At 47.4% G+C, this 26,235-nt stretch overlaps 1 protein-coding gene across 1 annotated transcript in view; it reads left to right on the top strand.

Annotated features, from left to right (window-relative positions):
* The window catches only part of LOC139055956 (fatty-acid amide hydrolase 2-like), a 78,022-nt gene that overhangs the window by 24,598 nt on the left and 27,189 nt on the right, over window positions 1–26,235 (top strand). The window contains exons 2-3 of the mRNA XM_070533668.1: window positions 2,101–2,339; window positions 25,081–25,294. Coding sequence (XP_070389769.1) covers window positions 2,151–2,339; window positions 25,081–25,294 — 403 coding nt within the window. The 5' untranslated portion in view covers window positions 2,101–2,150. The remainder of the gene's footprint in view (window positions 1–2,100; window positions 2,340–25,080; window positions 25,295–26,235) is intronic.

The following is a 26,235-nucleotide window of genomic DNA, read 5'->3' as shown; positions in this document are numbered from 1 at the left end:
GTTGTCGCATTACGCGTATATCAGCGTCCGCACGCACTGGCGCGCCATGCATTTCTCAGGTCACACGCCCGCTTCGCGGCGGCGGCGCTAGATGGCGCCGACTATTCTTGCGGAAACGCGAAAAAGGAGTTTTGCTGCAGTAAACGCCTCATACACAACTCGCTTCGGCCTTGGCAATACCTTATGTCGCTATTCAATGCTAACGCATTACCATGCGTTAGCATTGTAAGGGCGGTAATAATGTAATAAGATGCGTTATGCCATGCGATAGCGATAAATTTTTTTTCGAAGTAACCGTCACTTTGGTTTTGGAGTTCAAATTTGCGGGAAATTTTCCTTGTGTATATGTTATGCGTCTCTACAGCAACCAACTGTCAATTTTCCGTCAATTCGAATTTAGAGATGCCAAAATACCGGGATTTTGCTGTAATCGAGATCATTGGAATTTCAGAAGCAACCTTGTCCGAGCGGTTAAATGACATCTAAGCTAACGCGGCGTTTACAAACTTTTGTGCGTATAAGCCGTCACTGAACTAGAATGTGGTATTGCTTTCCGGGTCTGATAGGGAACAAGACGCCGTGGAAAAGTTAGTGTCATTCATTCATTATTTTTATGACTTCTTTAATTCAATTAGTAAATACAAGTAATTTCCCGTATGCTTTCCTTGGTGTCTTTGTTTGTTGGCTTCTCATGATATGATTTATAAAAGTCGGGCCAATTGCCTTCCCCCAGAAAGATCGCGTACTCGTGACGCCTGCGGCAGACAGGGTCTTTCACATCCGCCGCCAAGGTTTGCGAGTGGTGGCGCTGGCTAACACTCCCAATGTTAGTTCTAGTTGTAACACATAAATACCCGAAAAGTGGATGGAGAAACCGCGCCGCGGTAGCTCAGTTGGTTACAGCATTGCACGCGCAATGCGATGGCGTGGGATCGTTCCCCGCCTGTGGCAAGTTGTTTTTTCATCCGGTTTCATTCCTATTGATTTATCATTTCTTTAATTCCATTAGAAAGTATGATTTACCCTATGTTTACCGTGGTGTCTTTGTTTGTTGGCTTGTCGTAATATAACTATGAATACAGGAATACGAAGATAGCATCGACGTCGAGGCCACGCGGACGAGTGCAGACGATCGCCACTTGACACGTGCCAAGGGGCGTTTCGCTCTATCTTAGCGCGACGTGACTTTAAGGTCAGCTCGGCGACACTGAAGTCTGCGGAGCAGCCGCGTTCTACCTTCACTCCCGAACAACATTTCTCTTTCGTCTCCTGAGCTGTGGTTGCAAGGACAGGGGAGATTCAGAGACACGCGACGGCGACCTATACAGGTGCACACCGCCGACACACTAACACACAGTGAGATGGAGAGAGAGAGAGAGCAACCCTTCTCCCTTCGGGCGCGTCGGCGCGCTGACGCGAAGCGCTAGCGGAGTTCGGCAAGCCGAGGCCGCTAGCCCGGAACTCTCCCTCCAAGTGACGCCGGGAGAAGTGAGAGAGAGCGCGCGCTCGCGGTCGGTCGGTCGGTTCGTTTCGCCGGAGCAGTGGGGCGTCTCTTTCTCGTCACCTGGGGCCTGTCTCCTCCGTCCGGCCTCGCCGTACATAAGCGAGAAGGTCTCTCTTCCGTGTTTTCCTTTCTCTCGCCCTGCCACGCGCTGACCCGCTTCGACTCGCAACTCGAGAACTCTACTACGTGTGCGCGCGGAGGCGTCTTCCGCACCTCTTTGAAGCCGGTGTGCCCTGTCGGAGAAGACTGCACTGGCTTCGCACCTAACGGCGCACGACGGACTCTGTACGTTTGCGCGTGTACTCCTTAGTGTTCGGTGCTGGCCGGCGAGTCCTTACGCATTTGCCCGGTGCGGACGTATGCGCTCGGCATCACCTCTTGGGCGCCGCCGACGTGCGATCGAAGTTTGATCCCTCGGCGTGGCCGTGCACGCGTGTATAGTACTTCTGTGGGCTGTGCCCAGCGAAGTGGGTGCTCGTGCATTCGTTGGGTAATACTGTCGCCGCCGAGTTGCGTCGCCGATGCCCTGAGTGTCACGCATGCCGTATACGCTTGGAATCGGTTTCTCGGTTGACGCTTCGTGAAACGTCGCCCAGGCGGGTCTCCCGAGGATCGAGTGGTACAGCGCACTTCGAGAGTCGACGTCATGGCTGCCGCGGTGGCGATGGTGCGATCGCTGCTCCCCGAGTTCCTCATGCGTGTGCTGGACCGCACCTCCGAGTTGATGCTGTTCGTGGCCAACGTGACCCGGCGAAGGCAGCGCGTCCAGGGGACGAGTGACCCACTGTTGCTTGCGCCGGCCGTGGTGCTGGCAGACGCCATACGACATGGTCGGGTGAGTAGATGAACCCTTTCATTAGTAGTGCGGCGGCCCATGGCATAGCGGTTTCACACAAAGTGTATGTACCGGAGGGAACTTTCGCGCTAGCTTGCGTCTACGGTAGCTGCGACTAGGGCAGTTGAACCAGCACGGGAATGGTGGTCGGCACACGTGTTGGCCTATACTTCCGTCAGTCTGGATTCAAACGAACTTGCAACAAAGCAAGTCGATCAGTTTGAACGAAATATTCCGTTATAAGTGCAGCAATGCGCACGGATTATCCAACTGTGCAGAGTCATTTTGCTTTCTGCGTTCAGAAAAACAAAATGGCTGTGGCTTAGCTAAGGTAAAGCCCAGGATGCGAAGCATACTAGCCTTTATTTTAACGCGACAGCGTTAAGGAGCTCGTGTCGCAGAAAAGCCGGTGTCGTCGGCGTCGGCTCAGGCGTGCGTCGCTTGCTCAGGCGCACATTTCGTTGTCGCGCCGAACGCTGCGTTGCTCGACGCTCACCGCGTCCGATGCGGGGCGCGTAGTCGCTGCGCCGTAGCCCATTGTCTTAAAACCCTTGGCGGGTCGACGGGAACGCTGTCGCGTTCCACTCTTGAAGGCGAAGCTTAAGCGTCCGCTTTGCAGCTGTTATGACGTCATATGGTAGCTACGCGGCCGCGCGCGGCGCAGCAAGGAAGAGCGTGGTTGTGCGGCTAGTATGCTTCGCATAAAAGGCTTTGCTTCAAACTTCGAGACAATTAAAGACAGGTAAAGCGTAGTAAAGAAAGCCGCAAGAACGTCCGAAGGCGCAAGCACGAAGATCACACAGATCTATGTGCTAACCATCATTAACACCGTAGCTGAACGATCGCAAAGCAAGTGTTACCTCTAGTAGCTGTAGAGGCGAACTGTTTGACCACAGCAATTTGTTCGTGACCTTGGAACACTTCCGGTCGCACGTATTCGCCACCCAAATGTGCCATGAACGAAAGTGTCATATTCCATAATTCACTATACGTACACGCCAGTGATGTACTTAAAAAAAAAACGTACACACACGCGTGTGATGCGTCGAGCTGGCATGTGCTGCTTTCTTGTGCATTTAGAAACAAAATTTATTCATCTAACCACGTCCGAACTGTTTAACTGTGCTGGTGCAAAATGGGGAGTCTGCTGGTGATTGCAATTTGCATTGTCTTCGTTATCCGATAAATTGACGAAAAAGCGAAACCCCAAGTCTTATGGGAACGAGAGAGAGAAAGCAAGGAAAGGAATGTCAGGTACTGGCGTGTACCTGTGCTGTAAACACTTCCACTGCCACTTTTTGCTAGCGTGCCCTCGAAATGTCGTTACACCGGCTGTGTGACATCGAACATCGCACTGGGTGCTTGATGCGATGTGAAAGCGAAACGAGAAACTCTCGAGGGAAGGAAAGCCGGCCAGTCACACTGTAAGGTGTGCACTCTGCGGGTAACCAAAACTACCACGCAGGACAAGCTCTCTAGGGAAACGCCGTCAATCACCTTCGACTAGGCCCATCGCGGAGCGGTAACCTTACACTAGGAAACACTCCAGGGAAAACTTGTTAGTTAGGTTTGCCCCGTGGGAATGAAGCTGCGTTGGAAGGAAGCTCTCTAAGGAAACCTTGTAAACCTCCTTAGGTTTCGGCCAATTCCGGTTAGATTCGTGTTTTTCGAGGTGAAAGATGCTTTGGAGAAAAAAAAAAGCAACAGGGGCTATATTTTATGAAACCAAACATGCAGTGTGGGCAAATTTCTGCAGTAAGAACTTGCGGACGTTACGAGGTCGGCACAGAGTGCTATTGAAACAGTATCATACAATAGCACAGCAGGTAAAGTAACGCTCAGAACTCACTCTTAGTTGACCCAATTTCTAACGGGCTCCAGTGTGAGTAAGCCCACACTTGACGTTCACACACGCCTCTTCGTGTACAGCCACTCGCTCTAGCGCACTGTGCACTAGAAAGACACAAAAGCTTTGTGAAGACGAACAGTTAGTTGCAAACAGTGAGCAAAATGCAGGATTGTGCACGTTGCAATGCACAAAGGCAGATTAGCTGTCTCCCGCTGTCTTTATCTGGGTCTCAACGAGCTTCGGTAGCTGATCAAGTTTGTCAACCAGCTCCTTAGGCATCGAGTAATCCAAACACCCACTACGAGTCGCCCTTTATGCAACTTCCAGGCCAACTTACTCGCAGCATAGACCAGTGCACTGCGTTCGCAAGTGCTGTTCAGACGTCACTATTAAAACTATATCTGCATTGAAAACTGTCACTCTCGGAGATCTCGACGTACTGGAGCTTTGTACGCTTGAAGATCGTTCAGGCGTGGTGCCTTTAATAAATTTACTCACTACAGCGGCTAGTGAGTACAAATGCATAGTATTAGAGAATAGCGGTGACATTTGACTGAATTTTTTGGTTTTGTGTGCCGAAACCACGATTTGATTATGAGGCACGTCGTAGTGGTGGAATCCGCACTAAACATGCCTCGAATGCACAGTAGACGGGTGTGTTTTGCATTTCGTCCCCGCATCGAAGTGCGGTCGCCACGGCCGGGATTCGTTCCGCGACCTCGTGGTTAGTGTCGCAACATCGTAGCCGCTAAGCCACCGCGGCTGGTGAATTCGCCAATAGACGAATTTTTTTTTTGCGACACACACACACGCACGCACACGCGCGCACACAATGACACACACATTCATATCATCACATTGTGCCCTTCGGTTAACACCCTTTCCTTTCGTTTATATATATATATATATATATATATATATATATATATATATATATATATATATATATATATATGTAGAATACAATACACCAGATTTGAGGGCACCGATCATACTCCATCTTCGTTCTCCTTGTTAACATGTTAGTTGCCATGCGCGTCGACGCATTCCACCTTCTATGCATTCTCAGGCTTTTGTCAGTGGCCCGACATTATTGTAGGTGGCACGGAGCGCACCTTGCTCTGCGTGCCCTGAAGGGCAGTCGTACACAGCGGCTACTAGCTTACTGAGTACTCCCGTTGCGCAGCGCGGCGTCAAGGTCTCTCGGATAGCGTGGTGCCGTGGTGGACGCCAACCCTTTCGCAGATAGGCGTCTGCGTTTTTCCTTCCCGCTCGGTGAGAGTAGAGCGCGCACGCTGTCCTCCTCCGCACTCCCGGAAGATGAGCGCTCTTCAAGCCTGCTGATGACCTCGCCCCTCAACGAACACGAGGAAAAGTGGTGCCAGCCGGCTGCCTCATTTTTCATCGCCGGACACACTTGCCGAGCCTGTAGAGTATTCGTTACGTAAGATCGTGTCCGTCCGGAGAAGCTGGCTTATCTCAAGTCTCTTTTATGTATCTCTCTCTCTCTCTTTAGCGACCCAACTGTTTCACGCCTTCATTCGACTTGGTCGCCTTTAGCGTTGTGGATGGCAGACGCAGCCGCGGCTAACCAGGAAGGCTATGTATAGACTGGTTCATTAATTTAATACATATGGAGAAGCAGGTTCAGTAGGTCGTCCGCTTCTTCACAACGTTAAGTTGTTTAGTGTTGACTGTTTCGTTATTAAGCCTGCGTATCTTTTCCTCTCTTTTCCCTGTAAAATTTTAGTGAATGAAGCACGATGATGGATGAAGTAAATACTTTCAACTGTTTAGCAGTCCGCTATAACTAAGAAGGTGCGGTCACTTGCAATTAAAAATAAAGATCACAGAAATAAAATATATCACCTTGATCGCAGTCACATATGTGCGCCATAGAAACAGTCTTCTTATGTTCACAGAAATTTCACAAGACACTTCTTGATGCATCAGCTGCGCGTACACCAACCAGAGTGCACTAATGTGCCGCTTGTCGTCTGCTTGTCTTCTGCGCGTTTTCTTATGTCGCCTACAAAACTAACGAGAATGGTGTATCGATAGACAGAACGAATGATTGCTTTCTTATCGACTTTTTTCAGCAGTACTACGTACCTTTGTCGGTCTGCACGTCATTACAGCGAAGCTGTTTATGGCTAAGGTTTCGTGAATTTTTCGTGTGCGTAAACGAATCAGCGTGTGTAAAAACTCAGATTCCGAATTTGATGCAAAATCGTTTCATTCTCTGCAAAAGCTTATACGTCTGATCACTTGGACATGCCTTTTCAGTAGATTATTTATCAAGAGGCACCATTCTCAAGATAAGTAGACTCTCAGGGGGATAATAATTTTTTTTGCTTGCTTACGGTGGTATGACCCATTGCTTAAGGGGATGAGCCATTAACTATCTTACGTGACGGACGAATTTCTGGTTGGGTAGGCATAGAGATTCTTACGCTTTTAATAACAGAGGTGATACGAGAATATGTGCGCGTACCCATCGTCACTCTTGTTTCATCCAAAGTCTCCCAAAAAATTGAACGACAATTGGCCAATAAGACGACTCTATCACTACGCCGATTTTCATTTACTTTTCATAAATAGGTAGTTCCCAGTGAAGTTGTAAAAGTTCTGAAGTCCCCGTTTGCTGTCAATACATGGGCTTCCATGAGAGGGAAACGGACAGACCCATGTTTGCCTGTTAGGATAAAACTGTAGTCGTTCCAGATTTCATTAAGCTAATTATCTAAGAAGTCTGCTCAATCACAAATGGCAAAAAACGTGTTTTATTTCGTGCACTCGTTTGGCTTTACTGTCCAACCACGTTCAAACCATGGATTAGGGGCGAATTTGACAGCACAAACGACAGCTTCGCTGGCATTCCACCTTCACAGAGTAGATTCATGCCCAATGTTTAGCGTCAGGCTAAGCAATAAGGTTTCGATAAGGGCACCACAGTTCCCGGCGTTGCAGGTTGCACCAGCGCAGCGTGTTTGCGCCTTCTGGCTTTGGCAGCTGGAAGTGCTAAAGCGAACTAACTACTCGGACGATGTGGGCGGGTATTGTGGCTGTTCGTGTTGTCGCTTTTTGTAGATGTCTAGCTGGGCAGCCTGAGCGAGAAGCGCTCCGCCTAAGCATCTCTGACCTTCTCGGCTTACAAATTAGTCTCACCACGAGTACAGCGAATCCCTGTCGTGCGGCAATGCGAGCGAAAACCGTGATAACCCTTAACAATTGCGTGTACGTCCATCGAGCAACACAAGCTCGCGGTCACGAGCACGTGATTGAACGTCCTTCACTTCTTAAGATGATAAACGTTTTTTTTCTCTCTCAGCAAGTCAAGTGCTGGAATCATGCCTAGCATGTATCCGGCAGGGGCGTAGCCAGGGGGTGGGGGGGGCTTATGGGGCTTCAGCCCCCCCCCCCCTCCCCGAAATTTTTTCGTGCTGTCCATGCACCGCCGACCAAAGCAACCCACGGCGCCGGAAATCATTGTGGATTTTGTCTAGAACGTCTTTTTCACGCTCGAAAAGCCATGGAACCGCACAAATTGCGAACTCGGGCTGGATTTCGCGGCATAGCCCATGCACCGGGAGTCACATAACGCAAGCAGCCCCATCCGTGCACAAACTTTCAAGGACGTTTTGATGGCGAACGGGCTCGCCGCGGCATCTCGCAAAGGCCGCGGAATCTACACTCTATCAAGGAATCTACGGAGCGCGTGAATGTCAATTCCGAAACTTTATGGGTATAAAGTTCTCATAAACTTTTGATGTGAAAGGTACATTGACATTTCAAAACGTGTGCTTTAGATTTTCAATTGCGGAACTTTGTAAGTTTAATGTTCCAATAAATATTTGACGCCAAAGGTTCATGAACTTTTCCAAAGTCGCACATCGGGCCATACAACGAAACAAGCCAAATGAACACGCTATCAGACAAGTTGACAAAGCCCGCAGTGAGGCGCGATGAGACGAAGCGTTTTGGTGGTTCATTCGTGCCGTCATGTCACCTAAAAAAATATCAACATTTTTTTTTTCACCTGCGCCAAAGCATCCAGTGAATACACTAAAGCCAGCCAAGGTAACTACGTTCTTATTTATTTTTTCTACTTTGACTTTTAATCGCGAGGACACATTGAGCCTCTTCATTTTTTTTGTTCTCGCTCTCCTACCCGCGGGCTGCCAGAGCCAGCCAGAGCGCATGCGTTTTTCTTGTGTTGTCCCGACCACCGCGCGGCGCAGTTCGTTGTGCGTTCGGTTTTTTCTGGCCGAGTGCATTTTCGGCTGGCAGAGTTTTGGACGCTTTTAGCCAGCAGACGAGAAAAATACACAATGGTCACTCACCGCCATCACTGTGGGCACTCGATGGATTGCACCGCGTTCGCTTGAAGCGCAACCTCTGCAGAAAGCCTTGTCTCGCGGATGTAGGATACCGAGCAGTATGCGCATGATTCTTGGTGGACCAAGCGTCTCGTGTTTTCTTCGATATTTCTGTAATAGGCACATTGGTTGCCCAAAGCAGGCATTTGATTGTGACCAACCTACTTTACTTTGCGTTTTTTTTTTCATTACGGTGCCCCCGCCCCACAAAAGGAAAAAAAGAAAACGTTGTTGCGAAGCAGTGAATTGTCACAAGGTGAAAGTTATATTTTGCTACTTCTTTTGCGGAAAGTAATGGGCCATGTGACGCTTCAGCTGCCGGATACGCTTATTATATTGCGATAGCAATTATATGGACACTCTAGGCGCATTCCAGCCATCGCCCTCATGTTCCGCATGAAGTCCAAGGGTGATAACATGCTGACTGCGCGCCGCATGCTGTATGTGCAAGTGAAAGCGTGTGGGGGGTGGAGGGGAATGGGTGAGCCGACGATGGTGGCTCAGTCTTGTGTGCGCAAGGGAGAAAAGTTATGAGCAAGCGCGCCTCCTTCCGTCGCGCGTGGTACATCGGGGTGAGTGGATGTAATGGGGGCGGGATCAAGGATTCTGTGAACCTGTGATTGCGCAACATGTTTATTTGCCTTGTTTGACCCATTATATACCGCGACTTTTTCTTAGATACGTAGATTTATTGGAGACTTATACGTATGTTCAGATATCTTGTTGCGAGGTTTTGTGTATACGTGCAGTGAACTTTGTTTCCAGTGACAATTTTTTGCCCTTTATCAAACTGTATCTTCGCACTTGTATATTCCATTGTATCTTCGCATTTCTAATGTACGAGGGCGAGTCAAATGAAAGTGAGCCTACCCACCCTGCGCAATTATGGTTCTGTTGATTATCTGCAAGGCCTGCGCGTAGCACACAGGCATCTCTCATTTACAAAAGTGACACGCAGGTGTGAGGATAAATGTTCTTTAATGGGCTCATACGCTGTGTTGAACATGGTTGTGTGACGTAATGGATGCTCCAGAAGTTAAGCAGCGTGGTGCCGTGAGGTTTTTGACAGCTGAAGGTGTTTCCCCCAAAAAATGAGCCACCGTATGGCTGTCTTGTACATTAAACATTGCATTTCATTGGCTACTGTGAAGCGTTAGAACAAACGGTTCAAAGAAAGACGTGAAAGTTGCAAAGACGACCCCAGACCAGACCAAAGCCACCCCTAACAAAATTGCAAAGGTTGATGAGCTGATGACACAAGAACGGAGGATAAGCATCGATGAACTGGCAGAACATGTGAACATCAGTCACGGTTCGGTTCACCGTCACTGTTCACGGCATAATTCATGAACATCTCGGCTATCGGCTCTTGGGTGCGCAATGAATGCCCAAGATTTTGAACCACCGCCAGATTACGGAGAAGTTCGGCGCCGCCTTTACTCATCTGACCCGGTATCACAATAAGGGTGACGATTTCCTGTCTGCAATTGTGATCGGAGACGAACCATCATACCACTACTACGGGCCTCCAACACGACGGCAAAGCTTACAATGGAAACCTTCGGATTCACCACCCCCAAAGAAAGCCAAGGCCGTCATTTCCGCCGGAAAGGTGTTGTTGACTTTTATTTTTCGATCGACAGAGACCATTACTGATAGAATTTGCGAAATCTTGAGAGACTATCAATTGGTTCCGATATTGCGAAACGCCGGATCGGCTGCGTGTCGCAATCAAGAACAAACTACGTGAAAAATTGACGAATGGGGTAATCTTGTTCCACGACAATGCCCGTCCCCACGTATATACAGTGCGTAGCGTTCAAGAATTCGTTTGCAGCATCTTTGGCAATGGCAATGCAGTTATTATTCATGTATTTGATCCCTAGGCAAATTGTTTAAAAGGAAGCTTTAGCTCGGGCCCAACTCCGACGTGGCCTATTCAGATACATGTAAAACGCAGAAACACTTTTCTGAAATAACTCCTGAATTGCTTTTAATGAAATTTGTTGCATTTGAGAGAGTAAGTTAAATTCTAGTGTCTGTTGGAAGCGGAATTTCGATTTAGGGCCCGAACATTGTTTGAAATATTTTGAAAAATTCGAAACTTCGAAGAAAATAGAAGCACGAAGTTTACTAATTAATAGCTCTGCATCAAGAACAGATATGGCGGTTCTGCAAACGGCATTCATTACGCTATTCAAGGAGGACAAATTCGATATGTCTATTTGTATCTTACGTGAATTGGTTGTGTTATGTACAAGGGTTCTGCAAAAGCCGTATTTCCATAATACCTAATTTTTGAGACTCATGTGTACCATTAGTTTTGTCCGCTGTAGATGTACTATTATATGCAATTCACAAAATTGTGATATCAATTTTCATTGATGATTTGCAGAGTTGTAAACTTCATTGTTTCGTTTTCCGAAAATTTTCGATGTTTGCCACTTTTCAATAAAATATTGACGACCTAAATCGAAAATTCGAAACAAAAAAATCACTAGAAATTGTTTTTATTTTAAATGCAACAAACCTCATCAAATTTGGTGCAGTGGCTGCTGAGAAAAACGAATTCTCATTCTATATGTATGTAGATAGGAGCATCCGACCTAATGTTGCCTCTTAGGAGGAGGCCGGGGTGCATTGTGAGCCTCGCCCCCCCCCGCCCCCCGAACGAAATTTCTGGCTACGCCACTGCCGCAGCGCTATTAAATAATGCTCTTACATGCTAATTCCTCACACTGATGGGGAATTATATATATAGGTGCGGAAGGAGTGCGTGGGAAACTATCTACGTTGGAAAACTTGCGGAACTAAGGAACGCCACATGCGTGCGTTTCCATTTAAGGCCGGATAACAGTAATAACAGAAAAAGACATCTCGGGCCTCGTGCACACACGGCTTCATGACTCTCAGCTGATGGACAAATAATTGATGTTGTGTGCCGGAAAGAGCTGCTCAAGCGGGGACTATACCGCCGGCCTACACCAGCAGACCATCATCACTTGAAGCAGTGCCATCACTGCCGCCACGCAAAGGCGATTCCGGTAAAGAGAGACCTGCTTGGAGCAGAAGAAACTGATCCTGACAGAGAAAATAAAGCCACGGCTACATTGTGGAGCTTCCTCTTGCGAAACAAACGTCGTCGACCGTGGCGAATTGCCGCGCCTATCGTCCGTGCCGATGCTTTGTAGCGAGCGGAGTGACATCAAAAATTCACGAGCCCTTCCACTATGGGACGGTGGATGACCAGGGAAGCTGTTTAGTGCACGACACAGAGGTCAGCCAGAATATCGAACAAAATTACGAAATATTTTTTGTCCTAATCTGTGGTCATTGTGGCGGTATAGGCACGCACACGCATTGACGTATCACCCCTGTTATTGTGTCCGTCACGTAAGACAATGAATACCTCATACCCGCTTAAGCAATGGCTCCTGTCCCCGTAATCGCGGCCTACCCAGAAGACGACAGAAGTGAAATTCTACTCTGGGATGATGAGTGGTAACGAAGCCAGCTGTGGAAGACGACGACGCTCGAGCTATTGCTGACGATGATATTATTTTGCACAATGGAACCAGCTGTGGAAGAAGACGACGACAACGACGAACGCACGAGCAGTGGCATTTGCGCGTTTACGTTTTTTGCGCCGATAATTTTTTTTAGTAATTTTTGAAAAAAGCTGTACAAAACATTTTTTTTTTCAAAAAAATCTGCTCGTACCCTTGCGCCTGGGACCTATTTAGGTTCTACGGGAGACAAGGGTAGTTCAATGACGTGTTACAGGTCGCCGAGCCCACACGGGTATGGGCATCCAGCTCTGGCCAGAAGGCAGCTTGAGTGTGTGGCTCAAATGTGCTCACACCGTCCGGTAGGGAGGCCACGAAAATTGCACGGCATATATAATGATAAAAGACGCGCGCCTGTACTAGTGATTGCTTAGGTTGATGCGCCCAGCCAAGTTCTGTCCATTGTCATACGGGTTGCGAGGAGCGCATGCGCTGCTACGTTCTAGCACGTCGGCGGCCAAGAAGGTCAGAGGCTGGATACATGCGCTTCAAAATGAGCTGTGAAATTGCTTATGCAAAACCGTAGCATGTGCTGCTGTAAATTGTGTCCACCGATCGCTAGGCTGTGTTACGGCGCTGCTGTGGACACGCGAAGTTTCAGCGCTGATTGCCCCATGAGTCATTCAGCTTGGACCATTTCTGCACTACCACCAGGATCGGCCCACATGATGAGTGTTTTTTGTCAACATCTCGGACACATGTTTTTCCAGAGCCTTTCACGGAATGATGGTTGGTGCATGGTGCAGCTTCACTGGGAAAAATGAATTGTGTAGTTATGCCACCCCACCTGTGTTCATTAATATGCCTGAAGCGTCCACTTACGGTAGCGAATCTTTTTTTTTTCTGTCTATACAAACTACAAACATAAGGCCCTGTGAAAAAAATAAATAAATCAGTGGCCAGGAGTAGAAGTTGCGTCTAAAATTCATCGTACGCATGGTGCCATGGACGTCCTCAGTATGTTCTGTAAAAAGCTAGGACATTGAGATCTTTTCCATGACATACACGGTATCTTTTTATTGTCTGGATTTTTTTTCACACCTTCACACTCCTATTGCTAATGCGTTCTCAAGCGGACTAGATAGCTCGACAAGTTCACAACCCTTTACTGGCTCCGGAAGGTGGACACAAAGAATATCTGCAGAAGAAATCAGTATACAACGCAGCATGCCGATGTCGCAGAGCACTCACACACGCAATCACAGCAAGCAATCCTAATATAATTGATCAACACTAATAAACGTAAAAGCAGGCAGTGTATTTAGAGTGCCGTAAAATAACAAAATAAATACTACCATGTCCACCACATGACGTACATGACTACGAGGCGCAAATTTTCAAGAGTGCTTGAATGTTCCAGATTTCCTCACAACCCTAGGGTTTTCCCACAAAGATCACCAGAGGGCCCTGTGGCGCTAGTGTCAGTGGAAAAGTAAACATGTCCGCAATAGGGATTAGTAAGAGGCGATTGGGGGATCGGTGGAAGAAAAGTAGGGAAACGACAAAAAACGGAGACGTACAAGAGCAAACTTCGCAATAGGAGATCAGAAAATTTGGTTGTGGGAGTCCATAGTGTATTTGTTTTCTTTTTTTCATGTTTAACCTAGGTAGGGCATTAGGCAGTATAATAGCAAGAGCTTGGTGGCGCAACCCACCACCCCATTCTAAAGGGGACCCTCATAACATCCATTCCATTTCATCCTACGGGATCTGCAAAGCGTGGCTGTTCAACTTGCACGGGAATGATGGTTGGTGCATGGATTTGCCTAAACTTCGTGCTTATGGCTTCAGTTAGCTTTGCGGCATTGTTAAGTGATATTTTTCGCCAACATGTTGCGTTATAAATTCGGATAACTTCAGCTGAGTAGTCAAGTGCGCAGAGCCTCATTGTCGGATGCATTTAGAAACAAAAACAGGATTCCCTTGAAATTTAAGCCCATAAAAAGATAGATAAAGCTATTAAAGATAGCCACAAGAACGAAAGGCAGACGAATCCTTGTACTACACCTATAATTCCTTATCCAAGTTGAATGACGTCAGGGCCAGAGTTCCCCTAGGAATCTTCGTCGGAAGCTTTATGGTCAGAGTGATTATGGAACGGGCAATCAAGAACGTCGTTTTTTTTTAAATGAAACAACTGTGTTGCCTATTAAAGCGTTCCGAAAGGCGACAAGAGTGTTCGTATATGCAGCGTTCGTCCAACGTTCATGAGTCTGACGAAAAAAAAAAAAGAGAAAGAGCAGAAGCCGGGGCTTTTTTTTCCCTGCTAATATCAGCTCCAGAGCATGGACTCCGCAGGCGACATCTCGCAAGTTCGCGAACCAGAGGAGGCACGGCGAGCTACGCGAACAGGCTATGCATAAAATATAAGGCAGCCCAGTGTATACCTTTGGGGACCCACACCACGTAGCAGCGATGCCCGGTACGCACTCCTTCTCCACAACCGCGGACAAAAGTCCGCGCAAGTCTTTAGAGACATTCTAGGAGTCTAGCATTGCGCAAATGTGAGAAACTGCTCCGAAAGCCCAGTAAACGTTCAGTTTAAATTTAATTTATGATACAATATGTTAAATTAGGAGACTATGTGTAAAAAGTAAGACGTGATTATCAGGCGTGCCGTAGGGGACGACTATGGATTAATTTGGCCACCTGGGATTCCTTAAGGTGCACCTAAATATAACTGCATGGGCGGGTCCGCATATTTCCACCATCGAAATGCGGCCGGGGAGATCGGTAATCGAAACCGCTTCTCGTGCTTAGCAGCCCCACGTCATAGCCACTAAGCACTAGCGGTGGGTAATAATATGGTCCCTTAGGGACAGCTAAGTATATAGATATTTAGAAAATGTTCTGGCAACGCTATTTCTTGGGAAATTTTGTCCTTCAACAAAACGCCCCAAAAGCAATAAAATGATGTATGGAAAGAGTTGTGTCTTTAGCACGTAATAAAGATAAAACAGTGTTCGTGTATTATTTGCATCTCTGCTTGATAGTGTAGAATGAAACTGCGGCGTAATTTCATGTGTGATACGAGAAGTGGGTCGCAAACGTCGGTCACCTTATTGTGGGGCAGGTGTTTCATGCATGAGCCTTTGTGGTAAATCGGGCGGGCATAGTGTGGCGATTCTATTCAAATTATGTTCAGTTTCGTGTTTCGTCAGCGGTCTGCCGACGTCATCTACAGTATCGATTGGCTGTCAACCGTGGACGACATGAAAGGAATGGCATCGAGCGAAATGAATCGCTATATTATACCGGCCTTGTTCTTCGGGAACTTCAAGCTCAAAGTAGAAGCGTGTTCCCTCATCCATGAGAGCGAAAGTGAAGTTGTGGGCGCCATTTGACATTCGGCCGTAATAAGGCCGCTTTAAATGCCAGTACTGTTTCTCGGCATTTAACGACTGCTGTGCGCAGAACATTTCTCGCAAATTGCGCGAGCTCGAAGCACGAGTCAAGTTCCTTCGATTAGAACAGATCAAACTATATATTTCATGGAATGGAGTAGAGCAAAATACATAGCCAGGTGCGCATATTTTGTTCTTGTGGCATTGCCACACTGACATCTATCCGTTGGAAAAGAGGAGGAGGTGAAAATATCATTATTGAGAAAGAAAGACGACGAAAGAAACCTAATGGTTGGCGAAGAATAAGCACACGGACAGCGACATGCAAATACTGAATGGCCCAAAAGTAATGCTGCCGAGACAAAAAAAAAAAAAAAACGAATAATCAACGAAGCTGTTGATTATCGTGTGCTATTTCATTAAGACATCTTCGTGCTTTAAAGATGCCTATGCGAATATATAAGTACAGGCTTGATGTGATTTATTGTTCTATACCGCGCAACACACGTGCGCTCAGTGGAACTACTTCGTCGGTCGACATTCAGGGCCGTTTACACAGCCTACTCGGGGCTACAAATCGAAGAAGGAAACCCCGGGCGTCCTAAGTTCCTCAGAAAACTTCGGCTTCAATATGCCCCCACTCCCAATGTCGCGCCGCGATGGTGGTCAAGTCGTGCGACAAACCCATCTCCGTGAACTGTTTCTAACGGACAACGGCGCCTCAGAAGAAAGGGTGCAATCCCGTCGGTAAGTTTCCACGAGGCCAAGGCTACACGCGAGGGCGAAAAGAGCGGCTTCCGCCTACTTCCACGCAGACGCTGCTACACGTGCCTTCTCGGACGATGACTCCGGCCACGTGCGACACGGTAACGGCGGCCCCGCCGAGAGAAGGAATTCCGGCCGGAGGAGAAGCCTATTCTGGCGTTGGTGAGACGTGTCCTACCTGGGAGCCCTCTGGCGCATTCTTAGGAAGTGCCTTTGTCTGTAGGTCACAGCTTGTGCACTAGAAATAGATAGATAGAGAGAGAGAGAGACGATAAGAGATGAAAGGCAGAGGGGTTTGTCATTTTAGCTACATGGTCGGCTGCAGGATGGGGTAAAGGTAGACAGGATCAGAAGAAGAGAAAATGTGAATAGAACCTGTGCGCACAAACACAATGCAGTCCACTGACAATGAAAATTGTTTTTCAATCAGAACCGAATGCTCTAAAAAAAGAAAAAAAAAACGCCGCCAACAACAGCAACAACAACGCACGAGATATTTGCTTGCACATTTTGCGAGAGGAAGGTGTCGTACGTAATAAACGGATCACACCAAGTTGCTGGTTCATCTGCTCTGCTATTGGCTGCTGCCTACCTGAACGCATGGTGCATTGTCCAGGTCACGCCGACATCGCGGCCTATGTCAATCTAGGTCAATCGCGTGCGGTGAAACCGAACGTCGGCTTTTCAAACGCGTACAGCATAGCGGCCCAGAACGGGCAATACTGTTGTGGACGCGGATCACATTATGCGGCATCGCTGGCACAGTCGCTCTTTTATTGCTCACCGCTATACGGTGAAATAAATGAGGACCCAGCAGCTGAAGGGCGGTTATGGTTGTTGTGGTTGCAGCCGTAAAAACGAAACGAAAAAAAAAATTCAAGATTATAACTAAGAATTTGAAAAAAAGAAAGAATGCTGTAGTGGACAAAGATTACGTTATGCACATCGCATGAGAATTGTTTTTGACAAGATGGTGACACTCTCTCACGCAATTCTTTGTTATTGGGCCCATGAAAACAGCGTCGGTGGCACGAACCAGGCATACATTACAATAGCGATGATAAGCCCAATACATGGCAGATACCTACAATAGAAGATGCGCCGAGAATCAGGTGGCTGGTGGAAAAATGACGTCAAAACCGTAGACAAGACCACGTGATTTGCAGAGTTAACTCGCAAAATTCACAACCGCCAAGTGCCCGATGAAAGCAGCATTTGCACACACACACACACACGCACACACACACACACGCACGCACACAAATGGATTGAAGAATTGTGTCAGGAGACTTGAAATTTGAAAGTCATCTCAAACGCCACGCCGTATAGTCACGTAGAGCAAATAGGTGCTTGGGCGTTGTCCCACTCAATGATTGGAAAAGAAGTGACTGTTTTACAAAAGTCCTCGAAACTTATTACGCTGACCACAACGCCACCTTACCTTGGTATTAAAAAAAGGAAACGAGAGGAACAATTTGCCTGATGATCCTGTGAATACAATATAATAAAAGAGCAGCATGTTGAACCTCATCGAACAACAGCGATAACAATCACAAAGAAAGGACTAAAAAAAATTAAGGTATGGGGTTTTGAGTGCAAAAACCACTTTCTGATTATGGGGCACGTCGTAATGGAGGACTCCAGAAATTTCGACCACCTGGGGTTCTTTAACGTGCACCTAAATCTAACTACACGGATGTTTTCACATATCGCCCCCATCGAAATGCAGCTGCCGTGGCCGGGATTCGATCCCGCGACCTCCTGCTCGGCAGCACACCATAGCCACTGAACAATGCCGTCGGGTAAAGAAAGGATTAAAGTAAGCGTCTAGGTTAAATTATTTTGATAAAAGGTTTCATAAAGCTATGTACTTTACTAAATAAATGCGGCTTAGTTAGTGGGAGTCTGACTGTGCTAAAGTATTTTCATGCACGTAGTTCATTCCATAACATGCATTATTATATGTCACACAGAAAGAAAATTGCGTACCTCAGCAAGATGAGAAAGTCAAAATTCTTCAATCTTGAATATCCTTCCTGTAATATGAAAAATTATAATTATACATTTTCATAGCTTTAATTAATATTGTGTTTTACTTTTTACTAGAAAAAAATGCTACATTTTTAGAGGAACGCACGCGTTCCCTCTGACAAACCGGCCTATAGCTGCTGGGTTCTTGTTCAATTTCCCGTTGAGAGTGAACGCAGTTGTTTGAGGAATATGCACAGAAGCTAAAATAATATCGTGGTTATCACTATCGCAGTAAATATGCTACGAGCCGAGGGTATCTCTGAAGTATGTTGTCTTTATCTTTTACTTAGACAGACGCTTCTGTCTTTTACTGCACATTGTCGGCGAAACTGCAGCGAAGCCGTTAGCCTCCTGTTCGCGTCCGCGTCCGTGGGCAAAAAACATGGGCCGATCCTGGGGGTTGTGCAATACCGGACCGACCCGCGGCGGAGGTGAAGCAGGCTTCAAGCACTCGACGAAGTGAAGCGAGAAGTACGCACATTTCTTGGAGTCACGCATACAACATACAGAATAGCATTAGTTTCCATAAAGAACAAGCACAAAACAAGCATCCAAATCATATTATTCGATGACTTCTCTGGCGGTGCTCCGCCTTACGCAGTGACAAGGACAACATGAAAGAGCGTTGGGACGCAGCTCTCCGTAGCCCCGAAGTAGAACAACAGACATGGGCAGTCCAGTGGCTCCCGCGATGCGGTCGAGAGGCTAGGCCTTTCGGTCCCTACGTGGGAGCGGCCCGCTTCGGGCTAGGAATCTAGGGCGACCTGAAGGGCATGAAAAAAAAAAAAATTCGTGCCATACCATACTGCGCGAGAAATTAATATTGTCGTTCTATGCCGCTTCTAGATGCATGCGGCCGTGGTGTAATGGTTTAAATATCGGGCCTCTGAACTAGAGGGACTCTCTTTGAATCCTGCCGTCGGACAGTTTTATTGTTTAATTATTTATTACGCAGTACATTGTTGAAAGGGGCGAGTTTACAAAGTCACGAAGCCGTTTCAAGCCAGAAGGACGAAGTTTTGGCAAATCCGCGTACTTCCCATAACCACCATGCTGGCTCAATCATTCCGTTTGCAACTCCCGCAGATAATCCCGTTGCGGCACTGCTATAGGTATAGGCCACGCATAGTTAGGGCTCCCGAGGGACAGCGTGGACAGCGAGTTGAAGGCAGCGGAAACGTAATTGTCAACTGCGACGTCGTGCTCGTGCCACAGGTGAAGGTCGTGCCAGAGAAGCCGAGTGCAAGCGACAAGCCTGCGAAGACGACGATGAGCGCCGGCAAGCTGAGAACGCTGCGAAACGACAGAGGTATATCGCATGGATTATCACTACGATTACTCTAAAGTAATTAAACACCTCATGCACCCATGAGCGAGTGTATACTCCGTTTCGTACCTAACGCTGTGGAGGATAGAGATACTTTTTGCAGTCGCTGCGTTTGCACTTAAAAAGAGTTCGGTATCTTTTAACCATATTTTTGCGAAAATATTGTTTATATGAGGTCAGTTCTGAATGAAAAGAAGTTTTGTCAGCTTCCTTCCTTGGAAGGAGACAAAACATGCGCTCATTTGGCTGCTGACAAGTTGTTTCGTATTAATTTCCTTTTCGTAGTTTTTTATTTGTATCCCGTCGCTGCATCTTCACGTGCATGCTGACGCGAGCAAACGCCGCTGGCGCCCAGCGAAGCGTAGACGGAACGCGGGCAGTGATAAAATTTGGAGACCACACTACTTGCGTAGCTTCCACAGCGTTGCACCTGATGTGTGAAACAGAGTATAGTGGCCTTGCAACAGCTTCGCTGGACCACCACTTTCGCAAGACCGGGATGGCATGTCAGTGTTATTTTACACTGTTGACCTCACACGTATAAACTTGCGCATCGTGCACTTAATTTTAGCTTTGCAAACTACGTGGGACTTAGGAACAAGATCATATCTTTCGTTACACCTCCTTCAGAACCACTACACTTCCGTTGAAGTTACGGAACACTGCATGTTTTTTATGCAGCCTCGACGAACGGGCGCAGAGGCAACATGACCTAGCAAGCATTCTAGTAATACAGACCTATACTAAGCGTTCAAGATATCGAATATGTCTAACTTAACCTTCTTCTCCGAGACCCCGATATCTTCCGTTAGATCGTAGGACCGCGTCGCCTCCGCACGGACCCGATGGCATAGTGCAACGTGGACCCAACGTGGGCATCGAGGGGAAATCAAAAGAAGGCCTGCTGTGGTGCTCGAGAGTAGGTCGCCGAATAAGCACTGCAAATAGACAGATTGCGCTTGACGGGCGTGGAGTGAGTACACGCTGTCTGAAGTGGTCGCTCGCAGAAGTGCTCGAACGGGCGCGAGCATGTGTGCGCAGGCGTCAATCGGCTTCGAGGGTGGGGGAAGCGCGTCGGCTGGCGCCATCCTGGCATGCGCGCCGGTTGACGGCGCCGCGCTTTCCTGACAGCGCACTCGACGAGTTCTTCGGTCACGGGATCTTCGTTTTGTTCTGTGTGCGCGCCCTCCATACGTCGCTTGTGCGGTGTCCTCCTAACCCTGCCATTCCCGTGCTGGCCGTGAAACGAACAGGGCTGACGGGCTGCGAACGAAAATAGACGAAGGAAACGGGCACAAGACATCGCGACGTTCATAAACGAAGAAAATAGAGAGCGAGAGAGAAAGAAAAGACAGCCTCATCTAAGCGGCGCTAGTCAAAAGTCGTCAATCCTTTGCGCAGTGGCTATTTGACTGGACATTGACCTCTGCGCGATGACCGCGAAGTCGCGTTGAGCTTGAGCGAACAGGGAAGCAGCTGCTCTCTATCATCGCCAGTTTGATTCGCCGGTATGCTTTTTGGTTGCGAACGATTTTTGCAGTCAGTGTTTGTTACATTTGCGACGTTATTTTACCTTTGTGTAGACATTTAAGTCTTTATTAAATTAAACTTATAACATCTGTAGTGTTTACATGCGTGAGGCCTCACTCTACTTATGTTTCCCTTTCGTTTTATTTATTATTTTGTATAATGGGATCTCGGATGTATGTCCCAGACATATGCGCTATGTTTGTGTGCTCTTCTTTTGTACTACGTGTTTTTTAGCCGAAACAGCGCAGCTTTCTTAGCAGCTTACTGGTATAGTGCGATTTCAGCTGTCTTTGCCATATGTTAGATTATATTAGTACGTGCTTCAATTGAATTCTGGGGTTTTACTCACCAAAAGCACGATTTGATTATGAGGCATGCTGTAGTGGGGGACATCGGATTAATTATGACCACCAGGGGATCTTTGGCGCACCCCCAACGCATGAGACAGGGACATGTTCGGATTTCGCCACCACCTAAATGCAGCCGCCGCGGCCAGCATTTGATCCTGCGACCTCGTGCTTAGCAACGCAACACCATAGCCGCTAAGCCACCACGGCGGATGTTTCCTACGTGCTACTCGAAACAAAGACGAAGTGCCGCAGAGGTGCCCTAATAGTCTATTCATTACTTTCGACTCAAAAGCATCAAACGGCCTATTGAGCGAAAAAGCCGGCGTCTGCAGCAGCGAAACGGCACCTAAATTTCCTCTGGCTGCAAAGCCACGTCACGAACGTACTTCGATGGAGCAGAGCGGGCGAATCGGCGTTGCATGAGGGGAGAGGGCATCGCCGCGACGCAACGTCACTAGCGCGCGTGGATGGAGCAGATACTGCGACGCGAAGCCACAGTCCTCGTTTGAGAAAGCTAACTCAGTTTAACGACTGGGAGGCGATGCGTTATCTTCTCCTGAGCAGTGACATAACGGAGTGACATATATGGCATGGAAGGAAACTAGAAAAACGTCTGTACATATGAATGCATTCGTGCGTCATTCGGGAAGTACAACACGGCTTTCTAATTAGGGCCGTCCTGACTCCACTTATTGAAGTTAGCATCTCGGTCACTGCAGAGGCCAGAGCGGCTGGACAAGGGCTCCCATTTATGTCTCGCACATGGCAACTCTACAGCAGGTGGCACGAATCCGCGTTTTGTGCCAGAGTTGTACAGTTCGGGTAGGTGGCATCGCATTGGATAAGCCTCTGCCCTAGATATAGGAAGGTGTGAGGGCTACCCCATCCCAGATCTTCCTTACGTAAACTTCGTCCACAGGTTGCGGGGGAAGGAGCCTGCAGTGGGGGGGGGGGGGGGGGGAAGAGCGCGTGTGTGATGTCTGAGGGAATTCTTTTTTTTTGAGCTAGGAAAGTCGTCAATAAATCTGGCACAAGAAGCGTTGGTTGGTGTGCGTTCTTCTTGTCATGTGCTTGGTTATTTTCCATTGCACTGAAAGGATCAGAGCTGTGCCTTTGTATCCAGTGAACATGAATTTGGAAAGGCTAGTTTTTGCCAACCTTTTGTACTCGTACCTTTTGGCAAACTGATGTAGCTTTGCTGCGTCTCTTCAGCCCTTTCAGCGCACTTAAGGAAACGGTATATATGTTTACTTATGTGTTTTCTGATAATAATAGTAGAATAGTCATAAACATCCATTGTACAATCCTTATTTCCTTGCAGAGGTAAATTCACAGGGCTGACACATGCCGTGTGTCCACTGCCACGAATAACAGCAGCGTCCGTGTAGAAAGCTCACTAATCCGAGGGAATATCAAAGTGCAACTGCACCTTTGGCTTAGGCTTTTTTCTGGCAGCTGGGATATTTGTTGCCAGTTACTCTCGTTACTTTGAACACGTCTTCTTCTAAGCGAACATTTCTTTTCTTCTCTTGGTTCGGTATGCTTTAACGGATGACCGCACATTTGGTATTTGCCGCCTCATGAAAATTACGCAGGGGAGACAGTTTTGTGTGTATCCATGAATGCTACACACCACATTGTCTGCGCGCTGTCGGCGAAGGAACTGCGCTGGATAAGAAAAGAAAACGGCGATCGTACACAAATTTTTCCCTCTTTGTGCGCATAGTACTGAAGTATAAAGAATGCCCCGTGCGCGTACATTGCCCTCATCCATTTACAAGGTTCATCTTAACGCTTAAATTTAGCTGGAGTATGGGCCATCAACTTTGGACGTGTTGGATAACATACGACCATGGGCGCATGGACAACGATGGGCGCATTCCACATTCGAAGTGACGATGGCTAGATTTTCAGCACTAGAAAGCTCCGTGACAAATCCCTCTATCTTCTTGTTGACGAATGCAAAGCATGGATTATTACCGTTGGACGTGGTGGACGATATGCGACCTTGGCAAGGTGGACAGTGTTGCTAGATTTTCAGCACGAGCCAAATTTGAGAAACAACTTAATTTTTCTTTCGAAAATCAATGCAGACCATGGCGATAGGGGTAAGACAGCTCAGAATAAACGCAATCACTGTTTGTTTCGCGCGTGTCTTCATCCGTGCGCTGGATGTCATGACTTACGAGCATCAACAAATCGCCGAAATCTACAACCTCTTTCTATATTCACGCCTTCGGTCTTGCTGAGTTATACAATGCGCTATGCCGACAGTGGCCAAAGGGTTTCTCGCTATTCGACTGCTTGTTTTATTATTGCGAAAAGCAACAGTCTCACATGAAAAGCTACATTTGTCGGATCTCCAATAAAGGCGAGCCACTCCCAACCTTGCGTTTGCTGCGTTACATACGTTCTCATTAATGTTTATTTTCTATTTTTACCTCGTGCCGCTATTCAAACATTTCAAGCCAACAGAACAACGCTCAAGGAAGCATCTTCAGTGGTGCGATGTACAGAGCAAGATGCGCTAGACATGCATGAATAAGGAACTCTGAAAACATCACCTTGGTGTACACACCCCGTCATGTTATACGTGTAGGACAGAGTTGACGTCAATGTTGCCGTCAAAGGCTATAGTGGGACACTATAGGTAAACATAGTCTAAGCTGTGTTAGTAAATTACCATTCCACAATACCAAAAGAGTCGCTTTTACCGCAAGAATACGCTTTGGTAAACCAGGAAAGAGGCAAAAAGGAAAGTTGGGTAACGACGCCGCCTTCAAGTTCCTTCACCAGTTCGCCGTGACTTACGTCATGAATTCTGACGCCGCCGAACGGCTCTTTAAAGTCAACAGGCCTATGGGAACTGTTACCAGGCAAACACGATCTGAATATACATATCTAAGTATCTCTAAATTGAGTATATAGCTTGTACTACAGTCTTCGCAGTGATCACTCAAGATAAGAGAAAGGTGCGTTGCGTTTAAGATCGTGAGATGGTTGAGGATGCTTCTCCAGTGTCTGCAACTGTTCCAGTCTCCATTTACCGATATTCACTGGAACTTCGGCAATTAATCACGAGCTTCAAGTGACATCGCACGTCAGATATGGCTCCCACCATTATTTTACGCAAAATTGGCTCAGATCTGCAAAGTAAGTTTCACTTACGTGCATTCCCGTGTGCCACCTGAGTTTGAAAATCGGCCGCAGGCGTCTCTTCCACGAGCGCGGACGAGTCCACGACAGCTAGAGCTGTTACGTAAGCGCGGCACGTACCAACGAAAAAGGTGAATCGCGTTCCGTTATCTTTTGCTAAGTTATCTGTGCTGTCGACCGTTAAAAGCCACGAAATTTGAGAATAAAATGAAAAGCAAAATACTCGAGGTTCATTTTCAACATAATAATTGAAGGCTGTAGCCCTCAGAATGATTTTCACTCGCTTGTAAACAAAATTTTCACGATAAAAAAAGATGATCGCAAACATAGGTCACTTTCACAGCGCATTTCTGCCGCGTTTCGTTACAGGTCGCAGCCGGAATAATTTTGCTTTGTTTTGCTTTTGCTCCGTACGTCAGCGGCGATCGATGTTCCCTGGCGCAGGTGACGAGCGAAGCGGTGATCCGTGCGTACGAGCGGCGCGTGCTCGAGGTGGACCCCGTGATCAACGCAGTGGTGGACGAGCGCTTCGAGGCCGCCGTGGACGAGGCCCGGGCAGCCGACGAGCTCGTCAGGAGGAGCTCGCCGGAAGAACTGGAGCGCACCAAGCCGCTGCTCGGGGTGCCCTTCATCACCAAGAACTCGGTCATGATCAAAGGTGAGGAAGCGGGCCATTTAAGAAGGGTCGCCGAAGGTTAATGCTGGACCAAGTTGTACTGACAAATGGCGCTTCGAAACGGGCAAAGTGGCCATGCTTAGTGCGAGACGAGGCTTGTTGATATACGTGTACAGGGCGTCCCAACTAACAGAGTTTAAAAATATGCAGGTGCTACGTAGCTGGAGAGAACCAAGGTAATGTGGCTTGTCGTCGCTTGGAGATACTCAGATATATTGTCACGTGGTGGTGACGTTGAATAACACAGTAGCAACACTGTGAACGACAAAACTAAATTTTATTGGGCGAACCTGTGCCCACAAAACAGGCTACACTTATAGCACAACGATAGCGGCGAACACAGTCGGCGATCGTCGAAAATCTGATCAGCGGGTAAAGCGCGTCGGCTTTTATAGATCAGCCGTCGAATGTTCCAGATTAACCGATGGGACCCGCGTGTCTTCCACAAAGTTCTACACTATTCGCGTCACGCGATAAAATCAGATAACACAAAGTTCGGCGACAACAGACAGCTGACAGAAGCATCGAAAACTCTCCAGAAACTTCTTTTACATGCATGCGCGTCCTGCGCTGCACGGTAACATTTGTTAGGCGGCCAAACGGGGTTGCCCGATAAAGATAAGTACACGTGTCAATATTTTTTATTCCGCCTCCTTAGATAATTAGTCATAATTAATTAATCAGCTTCACAAATGTTATAGTTAGATGAAAAGTTTGAATGAGAAAATTGTAGGACGACACGAAAACCTTCCGTTACAGCTTTCTGTTGCTCACTACGCGCTACATAAGTGTTTTTTTCTCCCGAGCGTGAAAGAAGCCAGCGAATACATGCAAAATGCCTCGAGCGGCCATCGCGCGGCATTTTTTGCGTGCATTTGCGGGCTTCTCTCACGCTCGGGAAAAAAACCACGTTTATGTAGCAC

This window comes from Dermacentor albipictus, chromosome 2 (assembly GCF_038994185.2).
Source record: "Dermacentor albipictus isolate Rhodes 1998 colony chromosome 2, USDA_Dalb.pri_finalv2, whole genome shotgun sequence".
Taxonomy (NCBI): Eukaryota; Metazoa; Arthropoda; class Arachnida; order Ixodida; family Ixodidae; genus Dermacentor; species Dermacentor albipictus.
The sequence above is the reverse complement of the archived record's forward strand: the minus strand, read 5'-3'. Positions and strand labels throughout refer to the sequence as shown.